At 46.7% G+C, this 13594-nt stretch overlaps 1 protein-coding gene and 1 long non-coding RNA gene across 4 annotated transcripts in view; both read right to left on the minus strand.

The window, feature by feature from the left end:
- Window positions 1-13594, minus strand: part of LOC119172007 (carnitine O-palmitoyltransferase 1, liver isoform) — a 149116-nt gene that overhangs the window by 47221 nt on the left and 88301 nt on the right. For all 3 annotated transcript variants that reach the window (XM_037422961.2, XM_037422962.2, XM_075892815.1), the window contains 2 exons: window positions 4937-5151; window positions 3243-3328 (listed from right to left, as the gene is read on the minus strand). In XM_037422961.2, the coding sequence (XP_037278858.2) occupies window positions 3243-3328; window positions 4937-5151 (301 nt within the window). The remainder of the gene's footprint in view (window positions 1-3242; window positions 3329-4936; window positions 5152-13594) is intronic.
- On the minus strand, window positions 5479-13594 carry LOC142814284 (uncharacterized). Its single transcript, XR_012894898.1, has 2 exons — window positions 5687-13594; window positions 5479-5624 (listed from the first exon to the last, which is right to left on the minus strand). It is a non-coding gene; the product is annotated as an uncharacterized LOC142814284 (long non-coding RNA).

Genomic DNA, 13594 nt, shown 5'->3' on the forward strand with positions numbered 1-13594 from the left:
GCATTCTCGCCGAATGTGACCAAACCTGCCACAGTTATAGCACCCGCTGGGATAAGGGAGCTGCTTCGGGAATTCCTGCCAATTTTGTGTCACCTTTTTGCGTACTGCCAAGCTCTCCACAAGTTTTTCGAGGCGGTCAAGGCGGCTATGCATCTCATGAACATCCGTGTCCTCTTCTACGTATCGAATGGGTAATGGATGGCTGCTCGACACTTTCTCATTCTGTTCCTCCTTGACCGCTATGGCAATGGCCTCGTCAAACGTTTTTGGGTCTCGAGAGAGAACAAATCTGCGGACCGGATCCCTCAGGCCTAATAAAAATTGCGAGAGCAATTGTTCGTCTAGAATTTCGCGGCGCAGTGAAGCTTTCACCGGATCCTGACTATCGGAGCTTGCCAGTGTGGCGGTCCCGAGGATGCGCAAGCGACTCGCAAATGACCGCACCTCCTCATCTGTCTTCTGCCTCGCGTTTAGAAACCTTTCCATTTTGAAGATAAGGGGCTCCATATCGAACCTCTTGAGGGCCAAATATTTGAATTCAGAAAAAGTTGAAGCCGCAGCGACGCCATTATCCCACCACGCAAAATCGTGCGCCGCGCCTACCATCTTGCATCGTGCTATGCAGACCAGCTCATTATCCCGCCATCCACCCAAGTGACCAACCTGTTCCAAAATTTTCAAAAAAACCCCAATATCCGGACCCGTTTCACCTCCCGTAAACGATGGAACCATGTCCGCTAACATTCACGTGCTCATTTCTAGTGAATCGTCTCTGTCGGTCATCTTGGTAGCCTGTTCGTTCAATTTGCTGCCTCTCCTTCCCTACTACGAGGGTGAAATCTCGCACTGTTACCCCAGCAGTAATCCCACCGCTGCCACCACTTGAGACGTCCCCCGCTACGCCACCGATCGCCAAAGAGAGGGAAGACCACTCAACCCCTTGTCTATCCAGTTCCCTCTTGGCTACGTGTCTCAATCACTTTCTACATACAGGGATTCATGCTGGGGCCGGGAAGTAAGAGACGCTACGACCTGTTTCTGTTTACTGATTCATTAAATTTAATACTAACGGCAAACATTGTATACCCGCGTACATCAACCACTACACAAAATTATAACACATGATTAAGACACTCGCGACGTTTGACACAGGGCAGGCACGTAAAGACAGTAACTGCAACAATACAAGGGTATGCATAAAAAAAACACATGACGACACAAACGATAAAGTCATTAATTAACAAAACCGCGCAATGTCTCAATTCGCCACCTCCCTTCCCGCAAAGCTAATCTAAATAAGGTGCATAAAGTCCGTCTCACGAAAGGTCCATCTAGACGGGGCCTTGGAGCTGGTTGTTCGAGTAGGGGCTCAGGGCTTCTTCCTGGGGTCATTGTCCAATTCGTCAGCGTCTTCATCAACTTCGTCGTCGTCGCCTACGTCGGGCCTCTCAATGATTTCCATCTTATCCCTCTTTCATAACGCTCCATTCACTCGCCTCCCATCCCTAACTTTCATTCCTCATCGTACCGTCCTTGCCCCAGTCATCATCTCATCGCCTCTCATCGCAATCTCTTCGCACCGTCATCTTCTTTTTCCATTCCGTCTGTCTACCATCTCGAGCTTGTCGCATCGTATCTCCGACTCTCTTCGCATCATATCTCTGACTCCAAGCTCGTCTCGTAGTCCCCTTTTTGTAGGACCCGACTCCGCCCTACCGGGGCACCCAACCAGTCCGCCACTCCACGCGGCATATCTTTTCTTCTCAGTCCGAATGTATCCTCTTCGGCGGCCGCCCCCGCGGCCTATACCAGTAGAAAACCCTCTCCCAAACAAAGCCGAGCAAGTAACGATGTACAAACTCAAGCCTCAGGGAGAGTGATGGGCGAGCCGTCCGAAGACACTTTAATTACGGGTGAACAATGGTCCCAATGCTTTCGGCACTTCGCGAGCCGATGTCTAGACCAAGTCTCAACGTGTTCATGCAGCTCGGTGTCTCCCGCCAAATTCTCCGTAGCCGCCGCTTCTTCGTCGTTCACCACCGCGGGCGTCCATCCGCGCAGAACGCAGTAATAAGCCCTGGAGCCACGGAGGTTGACGGAAAGGCATACTGGACCCGGCACAGGCGCTTGCCGCAAAGGTCGCATTCCCCGAACCAACAAAAGGTGTTCTGCTGCTCCCCCATGTCACAGATCTGAAGGGAGCGCGCCGATTATCTCCACCGTACGCTGTCACACGGTCTGTAGACGACAAGGCGCTGTCCGGTTCTCGTGTTTGCGCGGGGGAGCCCGTGAGAATAGTAGAAGTAATCCTTCTGGTACTTCACTCTGGAATGCCCTTTATGCGTGGGTTTGAGAAACGAGCGCACACATCTCGAAAGGAGCGGTGTTCAGTCCGTGTTTGCGGGGACGTCACAACACGTACGTACATAACACCATCCACTTTACACAGAGTCGGCTCCCACACATTACCCACATACTCCCTTTGCTATTATCCCTATTGCAATTTCGAACACATGCTTTGGCTGTGCCCTACCCACAGCGCAGCACAACTAAAATACCCATGAGGCTTGGCAGGAAGTCCTCAAGAGCAACGACTAAAGCAGCAACTACAGGTATCGAGAGGGCCCGGGACATCGCTACAAGCCTTCGGCTGCCAGCGCCATCTTGGGCAGAGCCTCCAGGTTGAATTAAGGGTCGGAATGGCCCCTTCTCAGCCTCCTCAGGATTTGTTTAAATAAAGTCAATCTCACTCACTCACTGGAAACACTAACACACCCAAGCACTACTGCATTCATTAACTTTTCGTTTCAACATTTGCCCAACATCGTTTTATATAAAACATTGTTGGGCACCACCGTAGTCATTGCATAGGAGTAATTTACAAAACCTTCCTTTTTTCACTTCTAGGTCCCTCGTTAAGCCGAAACTTCAATATGCGTCCACTATCTGAAAACTACTACCAAATCGGCCTTATAAACACATGGGAATCCATACGAAATTTTGCAACCTTGACGACACTTGAAAATACACAAGGATGTGTTTGACAGATTAGAAACGTGACACATATCTATATTCTGCTATTACTGGGGCTCATGCTATTGAATTTAGTTGAATTTGGTGTCTATAGGCTGCAGCTGAAAGAAGTCTCTCAATTCACAAAGCAATTTCAGATTCCTAACCCATGCCTTCACATGAGTCGCTGAGTACTATTCACAAGTATTTAATAATGTGTAGGCACTTACCACCACTCCGAAACATAGTTGCTTGAGATCCAGGACCGCAGATACAGTAGCCGCTGTAGAGTGGGGCCCAAAGTTGACTCAAATTTCTAAATAAATCAAGGGAGAATATAGTGCATCAATAAAAGAAATATTTAGAGCACAAAAAAAAAAAGAATGGTGACAAAAGTGTGCATGGGAAGCCAAGCTGTTCCAAAAAAAGAAAAATCACGACCACGAAAATAATTCTGCAAGAAGTACTTTTTTCGGGTAACTAAGGCACCGACTTTTTTCTGAGCAAGATCGCACGCAAGTTTTCTAAGCATGCTATTTCTGGCGCAATGCTTAGAACATTAAAAAACGACAGAGAAAACAACAAACTATTGCTCTTTTTTTTCTGTCCTTTCTTCATTTTCAATGCATTGCACCAGAAATATAATTCTGTCATTTGACGTGCCATTAACACGTTATTATTATGAAGCGTGCATGCCGTAGCGGGGTACTACGAAATAATGTTGACCGCATGAGGATCTTGCAACTGAACACGCAACAAAATCTAAAAACGCACATATTTATTCATAGCTCCTCCATCAAAATATGGCTGCCGTGGCCACTACACCTCACCCTCCGAGCTACCATGGCAAGATTTGTTCAAATGACAGCATGTGAAATTTCTGTGATTGACTGAAATAACTTCTAGTCACAAAACTTTACAGAGAGCTCCCATGTACATTTCATCCCTTTTTATAGCTGAAAACTTCTTGTGCACCACAATTTCACATGTACAAAGAAGCATTGTCACAAAATTTGAAACGCTAGAGACCACCACAATTTTATGTTGTGCACAGCTGCTCTGAAAGCTGAGCTATCACTGAAAATACAGAAGCATGAGCACTCAGGTTTTTTTTACTTTGTAATGACAGCCCAGCCAAAGAACTTGCTGAAAAAAAAAATTGTATTCCCGTGAAGCTGTCTGCAATAATCATAAATGTACTCTTTCACCCTCGCCCTTTCAAAATGTTCTATTTGCTATGCAGTACAGGTACGTATTTTATTTTCTTAATTTGAAGCATTATCCAAAGTGCCTATTCAGACATTATTGCGAGGAGGGCACAAACCTTCATAAACTGAATCAGCAGCCTCATGGCTAGTAACTTACTCTATTTGCAAATAATTTTTTAGAAAAAAAAAAACTATGTTTAAAAGATCAGTCCTGGTAGTGTATGACCGAACTTTAAATTTGTAGTCCAAACAGCTGGACCAGTAGTGTGCTGTTTGTACCTAATCTCAAACACTAACTCTTCTTTGCTTGTTATAAAATGAATAGAAAAATTACAGTCTAAAATTACGTCTTCAGTAAAACTTGCAGCTCGGCAAGTTGGCACATAGTTGAAAGGTTAAGATGGTTGGCGCACGAACTATGCAAGGAAGGAAAAGAAACAAACGAGCATAGTTGAAAGTTTGCACTCGTCGGCATCTTCACTGCCTTTGTGTAGTCTGTGTGCAACCATCTTTTCCTTTGAATTATGTCCTGAATTCTTCAAAGATTGGCACTATCTCTATGTTCAGAGAGCTTTCAGCTTAATGATATTCCCCCAGATTGAGTTATTCCCCCAGATATGATTGCAACAGGCTGAATAACACTCAAGTGCATGAGTATGCAAATTAGTATGGTAACACTACCAGCTTTCGATAACGAAGCATGAGGAAGCGATTACCTGTGCCTGCATTTCAAGGACTTTCATCTCTTCCGGAGTGCAGACTGCTCTGAGGGAGTCCAGTAGGCGTACTATGGTGTCGTGCAAAGGAGGCACTGGGAGCCTTGGTAACGACCGTTGGCAACTGTACAGTGATGGCTGGTAGCCACTGACAACACGCACAGCGATGCACCACAGCATGGTCAGGTACTTCTGGCCGGGCTTCGTAGGCTCGTCTACAAACAAACATTGGGCTCGCAAAAACAAATCTACAAGAACATTTCATGAGAAACTACCACTAAACTCTACAACGAAACATACTTACAGTACCAGAGGCACAAAAATATGACTTTTCTTTTTTAAGATAGACAGCTAACGACTCACTTACCATCACTGAAAACCTCATTAGAATGAAAGCCCCTGTGGTCAGTTACTTATAGACGGTTTTATAGCGCTCAGTTGTAGTTTCAGTTTCAATGAGCCCCAAGTGAGGTAGGGTGCAAAATGGTTTTCATGTCAACATAGCAGGCTATGCCTTCACATGAGAACGATGTCAACAAATATTTTCAATGAAGGCTTCTTGGGTGCTGCTACAATCCCCTCTAAAATTTTGTGGTGGTCAGCTGATGACTCCCACGGGTAAATGGACCACTCGACTTCGCATTGGGGATTCTAGCTTCGTGGCCACTTTCGTCCTGTTGCCAGACTGCTGTAAAGAGCCAATTTTGGGCATGAATTTTCTTCAAGATCATGGCGCTGTTATCAACATACCTCATCGAATGGTGACGTTTTGCGCACATCCGTATGTCGACGACAGCAGCGACGAACTACGCGGCCGTTTGCGAATAGCCGACGATGTGACGCTCCCACCGAGATCCTGCTGCCTAGTGTCCGTCTCCAGTGGGTGTCCTTCCTATAAATATGTGATAGTGGAGCACATAGTCGCTCTTTTGCTCACGCAAGGCATTTCCGTCGCGAGAGGCATCCTAACGCTTACTGGTGGACAGGCAGAAGTGCTCCTCACAAACTTCAGCAACGAGCGCCGTCAAATCCAGAAGGGTACCGCAATTGCCTACTTCGACGATATAGACCAAGCCGTGAATCGCTGTGCTTTGCAACCAGACGACGCGACAGTCCCTGCCTCGACAACTTTGTCGGTGGAAATCTGCTCCACGCTACCGCCCTCGAATAGGAAGCGCCTGCTTGGACTTATACACCAATTCGAAGACTGCTTATCACATACGTCAAAGGTCCAGCGGACACGATTGACCAAGCACCGCATCATTACTGAAGACAACATGCGACCGATTCGGCAGAACCCCTCCCATGTGGCTCCGAAAGAACGCGAGGAGATTCAGAAGCAAGTACAGAAGATGCTCGTGGATGACGTCATACAACCTTCGAAAAGTCCTTGGGCGTCCCCCGTGGTTTTGGTCAAGAAGAAAGAAGGCAGCTTGCGTTTCTGTATCGATTATCGCAAGTTGAACCAAGTCACGAAGAAAGACGTCTATCCACTGCCTCGCATAGACGATTCACTCAATCGCCTGCGTCATGCGTGCTATTCCTCTTCAATGGACCTCCGTAGCGGCTACTGGCAGATAGAAGTCGACGAGAGAGATCATGAAAAAATGGATGGCCATTTCGAATTTAAGGTGCTTCCTTTTGGGTTGTGCTCGGCGCCAGCCACTTTTCTGCGTCTCATGGACACCGTACTATCGGGCCTGAAGTGGCAAACATGCTTGGTCTATCTGGACGATGACGATGCTGTTGTATTCTCAGCATCATTCGAGGAACATCTCAGCCGTCTATTCACCGTACTCCAAGCCATACGCTCGGCCGGCCTGACTTTAAAACCAGAAAAATGTCATTTTGGTTTCAACGAACTCAGCTTCCTAGGCCACGTCGTCAGTCACGAGGGTGTTCGACTTGACCCAGTCAAAATAGACGCCGTAGCGCAATTTCCTGCACCCCGTGACAAAAAGGCTGCGAGACGCTTCTTAGGGTTGTGCGGCTATTACCGGTGATTTATCGAGGACTTTTCGTCTATTGCGGCGCCATCGACACGACTCACACGTGAGGATGTCCCCTTCTTTTGGGGTGAACAGGAGCAAATGACATTCAATGAACTATGACAACGCCTACAAACACCTCCAGTCCTGGCACACTTCAACCAGGACACCCCTACAGTACTTCACACTGACGCCAGCAATGTAGGTCTAGGTGCCGTTCTGGTGCAGTGGCAAGACAGCTGTGAAAGAGTGATAGCCTACGCCAGCAGAACTCTCTCTCGCACGGAGAAGAACTACTCGACCACCGAGAAGAAGTGTCTCGCTGTGGTGTGGGCAGTCATCAAATTTCGTCCGTATTTGTATGGCTGTTCCTTCAAGGTTGTTAGCGAGCATCACTCTTTGAGCTGGCTCATCAACCTTAAAGATCCATCTGGTTGTTTGGCGTGCTGGAGCCTAAGGCTTCAAGAGTTTGACATGACCGTCGTCTATAAATCTGGGAAGAGGCACACCGACACCAACTGTCTCTCACGGTCGCCAGTGGAAACTGTCGCTCCTGATGAAGAAAACATCAACGCGGCATTCTTGGGAGTTGTCAACACGGCCACTATTGCACGAGAGCAGCGCAGTGACCCCGAGCTGTTACCACTCTGAATATTTAGAAGGACGACGTAAAGACGTGCCGCGGTTATTTGCTAGAGGACTGCCATCTTTTTGTTTGCGAAACGATGTTCTCTATAAGAAAAACTTCTCACCAACCGGTAACCCGCAATTGCTCGTTGTGCCTGCCTCTCTTCGAAAAGAAATTATGGAAGCGTGCCATGATGAAGCAACTTCTGGTCATATAGGCTATACCCGAACATTGTGCCGACTATGATGCAAGTACTACTGGCCAAAGTTACCTGCTGCTGTTAACCATCACGTGCAAACTTGCACCGACTGCCAAAGACGCAAAGCGCCTCCCAGCAAGCCAGCCGGTCTTTTACATCCAGTCGAAGCACCAGAAAAGCCGTTCACCCAAATTGGAATGGATTTCCTGGGTCCCTTTCCAACTTCCACAACAGGGAACAGATGGATTATTGTGGTCACTGATTACCTGTCCCGTTATGCGGAGACTACAGCTATGCAGCACGGCACAGCAGCAGAAGCCGCTCAATTCTTCATCGAAAACATCGTCCTTCGGCATGGCGCTCCGACAACAGTGATCACAGGCAGAGGACCTGCCTTCACCGCAGAGCTTTTGGAGTCGGTTCTCAGACTCAGCGGTACAGCTCACCGGAGAACAACTGCATACCATCCACAGACAAACGGACTGACGAAGCGCCTCAATAGGACCCTCACAGACATGATCAGCATGTACGTTGACACGGAACATAAAAACTGGGATCAGATATTGCCGTACGTGACCTTTGCTTATTTATAACACCACTCGACAAGAAACCACTGGAATGACACCGTTCAGTCTGATCTATGGTCGCGAAGTCACGACAACATTGGATGCCATGTTGCCGCATAAGTGTGACGACATCCATGCAGACGCCGAAGAATTCACTCAGCGTGCCGAAAAAGCCAGACATCTCGCGCGCGTGCTCGTCTGTCATCAGCAGCATCAAGATGCACATCGCTACGACACCCGATACCAGTTTATTAGCTGCACACCAGGCGACAAAGTGTGGGTCTGGATTCCGATACGTCGAAACTGCTAAGACAGTACTTTGGTCCATACAACGTCACGCGACGCTTGAACGACGTAAACTACGAAGTTGTTCCCGACACTGATTGTAGTTCTAAGCACCAAAAGCATTTCCCCGAAGTCGTGCACGTCGTGCGTATGAAACCGTATTTATCGAGTCAATTAGCTCCCGGTTGCCGTTTTCGTACGACCACTTCATACGCCTAGTAGAGCACCTAAGTAGCGCATCGGGACGATGCTTCTTTCGAAGAAAGGCAAATGTCACGTGCTTGCTCAAGAAAGACGATGGCAGTTGTGCATGTGCCACGAAGGACTACGAAATGGACGAAAAAGAAGAACTCGCGCGTTCTAATTAAAAAGATCGACCTGCTTCTGGTGTCTTAATCTCTGCGGCAAGACCTACGTCTTGACGTCGTGACAATATATTTGGATAAGCAGCCCTGCCACTGGAAAGCTCGAAGCATGTTAATTAGTTGCTCAATGAACCCTTTTCATAATTTGCAAGTGCGCTTCTCTGCACTGCATATTTGAACGAGTAATGGTGGCACCTGATGTGCTTCAAGCAAAGGTGCGGTCCTAGTTTAGCGTCCGAGAACTTGTCTACTACAAGTGTTTATATCAGGAGAGGCGACTCAACACTTTCCACATCATTGTGTAAGCAAACCGCGCTTGAACAGGTTATTTGCGCTTTATGACAAGCCGCCATTAGTTGTTCAAACTGCACAGTAGGAAAGCTAACTTTACAATTTTGAAAAGGGTTTATAGCTCAAACATAAGTTATCAGTTTTTATACCGCTGATGATACCCCAGGTAAAGACAGACTTGTGAATAGGAGTCCCCAGGTCCCAGGTGTTCCAATCCATTGAGGTAATTCTTTCATTATAGTGTTCGTAAGCTCAGAAAGAGCATTCCCTATCCAAGCTGGTTTTTAGGGTTTCATAATTAAATCCCACCAATCAACCACATGAAAAATCCATACGGGTTCACCTGAAAGAAAAATTTCAGAAAAGCTCTCCTTACAGTCAAACTTGACAGGAAACTTATGCCAGCTTTTTCAAGTTAACATATAACAGATTCTAGGTAAAGCTAAATAAAATTACACAGGCATTCCAGTACCTCAAATTTTTCAAAACAATGCCGTTGAGGCAGGAATTGTTTTTTTTTATTTCTGAACCTTTTTTCTTTCTGGGGAACACAAAAATGAAAGAGCTATCGTGATGGACAGGGACAAGATTTTTGGCCACGAAGACTTTTTTGTACAATGGAGCAAAGACAAGTTTCCTTGTCAATACGGCAAGCCCAGTGACATCCCCCAGTGCAACCACTGCCAATAACATCATGCCTTTATTCTTCAGCCATCTTCTCTTTTGCTTGAAGAGGCCTTGAACCAGCTTTTTAAGTAATCATAGAAGAATGACCTCGAGTGCTGGAGCTAATTACGTCACAAATCAATAGCTGCAAAAATTTCTCAACCTCAAGAACAAGCAGAGTCATCATGATTTGTCAAGGGGCTCATCTCTTTTTCTCATCTCGACAAGCCGGCTGGAAGTTAGAGTGGCTGTGGGAAAATAAGTTAGACCAGTGTGCATGACGACCTTGAGTGCATGTGACCAATGATGGTAATGATGATGATGTGTGGTGTTTTATGACGCAAGGGCCATTTGATGGCCAAAGAGCGCCAGGTCAGTCGACAAGTGATGCAAACAATGATTATGATAGGTGGCTGTAAAAGGGCCTTAAAATTCTTCGCGTCGTTTTCCACCCAGTCCAGATGTTTGTGGGATGAACTTAGCTGCAGCTTCAATAAGGAAAGCAGTAAAATATCGCACAGCTGCATCTAAGCTAGAACCGCATATGTCAGTCCAACTACCAACAGTCCAACAGCCTTTAACAGCCTTGTAAAACTGGTCCCAATCGGCTTTTTCTATCAGCCATTTGGGAACCTGTGGAGGACGTTCATTTGGTACTGCTGAGCTCAGAACTACAGGATAGTGGTCACTTCCAAAAGGATTATTAATGACTTTCCAGTGAAGTAGGGGAAGAAGCGTTGGAGATACAATGCTTAGGTCAATTGAAGAGTGGGTATTGTTAGCGAGGCTATAATATGCTGCCTCTTTCATAGTGAGGAGACACGCGCCAGAGGAGAAAAGAAACTGTTCAATCAGACGACCTCGTGCATCGCAGCGCGAGTCACCCCACAGACTGCTATGTGCGTTAAAATCTTCAAGGAGAAGATAAGATTCTGGAAGTTCATCAATCAACGCCTGGAATTCTTGTTTACTAAGTTGGTGCTGAGAAAGTATATAAATAGAGCAAATTGTGACCAGTTTATTCAAGATAACGGCTCGGACGGCTACTGCCTCAAGAGACGTCTGAAGTGGTAAATGTGTACAGGCAGTTCCTGGATCCACAACAATGGCAACACCACCGGATGACACGACTGCATCATTTCAATCTTTTCGAAACATAACGTAATAGCGTAGAAAGTTTGAGTGTTTCGGTTTCAAGTCTCTTGTACACACAGCACTTTTGGTGTATGTTTGTGTAAAAGTTCTTGAACATCATCAAGATTTTTCAGGAAATCTCTGACGTTCCACTGTAATATGTGTCATTTTTAATCTGTGTGATGCTGTGTGTACAAAAGTGTTTCCTTAGGTTACAGGGTCCTCAGAAGGCCCTGTAATGCGTAGTCTTTCTTTTTTAATGCGCTCCAAAGAGCTGGGCCTCTCCTTCGGTGTTTCAGGCGCTGGAGGAGTGGGACTTGTATCTACATGTATTGCCTCTTGTGAGGTGGCGGATGGTGCCTGCTCGACAGACACAATCACGGTGCTTTTGGGCCTCACTGTGCTTGCAGTGGCCAGGGGTCCACCAGATTAGGGAGTGTGCTGGCACTGTTTGTCAGGTGGCAGAGCAGTACTGACTGCTCCAGCCAGGGGCACTTGTGGCGTGCCCACAGTCTCACTCTGTGCGACTTCTGTGGGCACGGAATGATGCCACGCAACGCCCCGGCGCATCACATCGGCGAAGGAGGGACTGGACTGATGGATGGAGAATCGCTTAAGTGCTTAAAGACAGATTGAACTTCACTGTAATTTAAAAGATTTGTTTTTCCTTCTTCCAGATAGGGCATAATCTCGAGTAGGCAGCATGGTCTCCTTCACAGTTCGCACAGCATGATGTTGTTGAAGTACATCTATCTGATGCGTGCTCGTTGGATGCACATTTTGTGAAAGTAATACGCCCTCTGCGGCTTTGTGACTCATGTCCAATGCGCTGGCACTTGAAACATCAGCGAGGGTTTGGCACATAGGACCTGACACGGAGCTTGCAGTAGCCAGTTTCAATTTAATCAGGTAAAAGTCACTGGTACCAAAGGTGATGATTATGTGTTTTGAGGGTGTTTCCTTTTCTTTGGACCTTGACTACATTCTAGTCTGGGCAACCTTCCAATAATTCCTTTTCGGACAGTCCAAGCAGGTCGTCGTCAGAGACCACACTGCACACAGTACTCATTGACCTGTGTGGGCACACTGAAACTGGGACATCCCCAAACGCTACCAGTTTATGCAAGTTGTTGTATTGGAGCTTGTCTTGAACCTCCAAAAGGAGGTCGCCACTTCCCAACTTGGTTACACGATATCCTAGGCTGACTGCTTCGGTCAATGTTAAAGAGACAAGAAAAGGTGAGATTGCTCTGACAGTTTTGTTCTCTTTCTGGCTATGCACGACAAGAAACTTGAGGAAAGACTGCTTTGGTTTGGAAAAAAGGAACGGTTGTTCGGTATGCCACTTTTTTGGGTTGCGATCAGGGAGAGGGGGGAAAAAGTTAGCCATACAGATTGTGTGCAGTTCGGCGGCAATGGTGGCCACCCGCCATCCAGCCCAACAAGGGTACACTACAAGGTTGAATAGCGAACACTTGGAGACGCCAGCCATGCATCGCCGCTATAATCAAATATAACTATCCAAGGTTAGGTAACTACACAGTGTTAACCCCCGCCACCAGAAAATTTGGAAGTAAACGGAAAAGAGAAGATGACAGGACAGTTAAAAGTAAGAGATAAAGACAAATATGTAGGGAGAGAGAGATAGGAAAAGGCGACAGCCGATTTCCCCTGAGTGGGTCAGTCCAAGGGTGCCGTCTACGTGCAGCTGAGGTCAAAGGCTTAAAAGCTGAGGTCAAAGGCTTAAGCCAAGAGGCTTAAAATATCTAAGCACCCAGCATCAGCTCAATCTCCAGGATCCCCTTTTCCCTGAACATGGCTTAGCCACGCACGGCTAGGCGTGGGAGAAAGTCGAACCCTTCCGTTAGCTCGGGTCCGTTGTGTCGCTACACACCAAACACCTGCTTACGCAGACGCCTTTGCAGGGGAGCGCACGTAACCAAACCCAACAGTTCTCGCCCACTGTAAATACTGCACTCTCTAGTGTGCCTCCTGTGTAATGTTAGTAGACTATGGAGCATGGCGCAAGCATGTGGCACCACCCCATGGGAAGAAGCACATCTGATTCAAATATTTTAATTACACTGGCTACTGACCAAAACAGCGTCCACCATGTTGTTTGACATCAAACAGGTAGCGACAGCTCTGAAGAGAGTGAGCACAGGCCTTTTTATGAAAAATGTATGCTTATGAAAATGGCACCTTCGTGCTCTGCTTGTAAACTCTTGATTGATTGATTGATTGATACGTGGGGTTTAACGCCCAAAACCACCATATAATTATGAGAGACGCCGTAGTGGAGGGCTCCGGAAATTTCGACCACCTTGCCATGCTCGACTGCAAGATTTGGCTGAGCTGCGCACGGTGTCTACTTTCTACATGTTTTTTTATTAAACCAAGCACAACGGGGGCTTCATTACTCAATTTGCGACACAAATAAGCACTTTCCTGTGCCGAGTATCTCTGTATCATCATTGTACCTTACGTTTTTGTTCAATGCACTTTTTTTCTTGGAAAGCAAGCGAAAATAAATTTC

This window comes from Rhipicephalus microplus, chromosome 4 (genome assembly GCF_043290135.1).
Source record: "Rhipicephalus microplus isolate Deutch F79 chromosome 4, USDA_Rmic, whole genome shotgun sequence".
In the NCBI taxonomy this organism is placed as follows: Eukaryota; Metazoa; Arthropoda; class Arachnida; order Ixodida; family Ixodidae; genus Rhipicephalus; species Rhipicephalus microplus.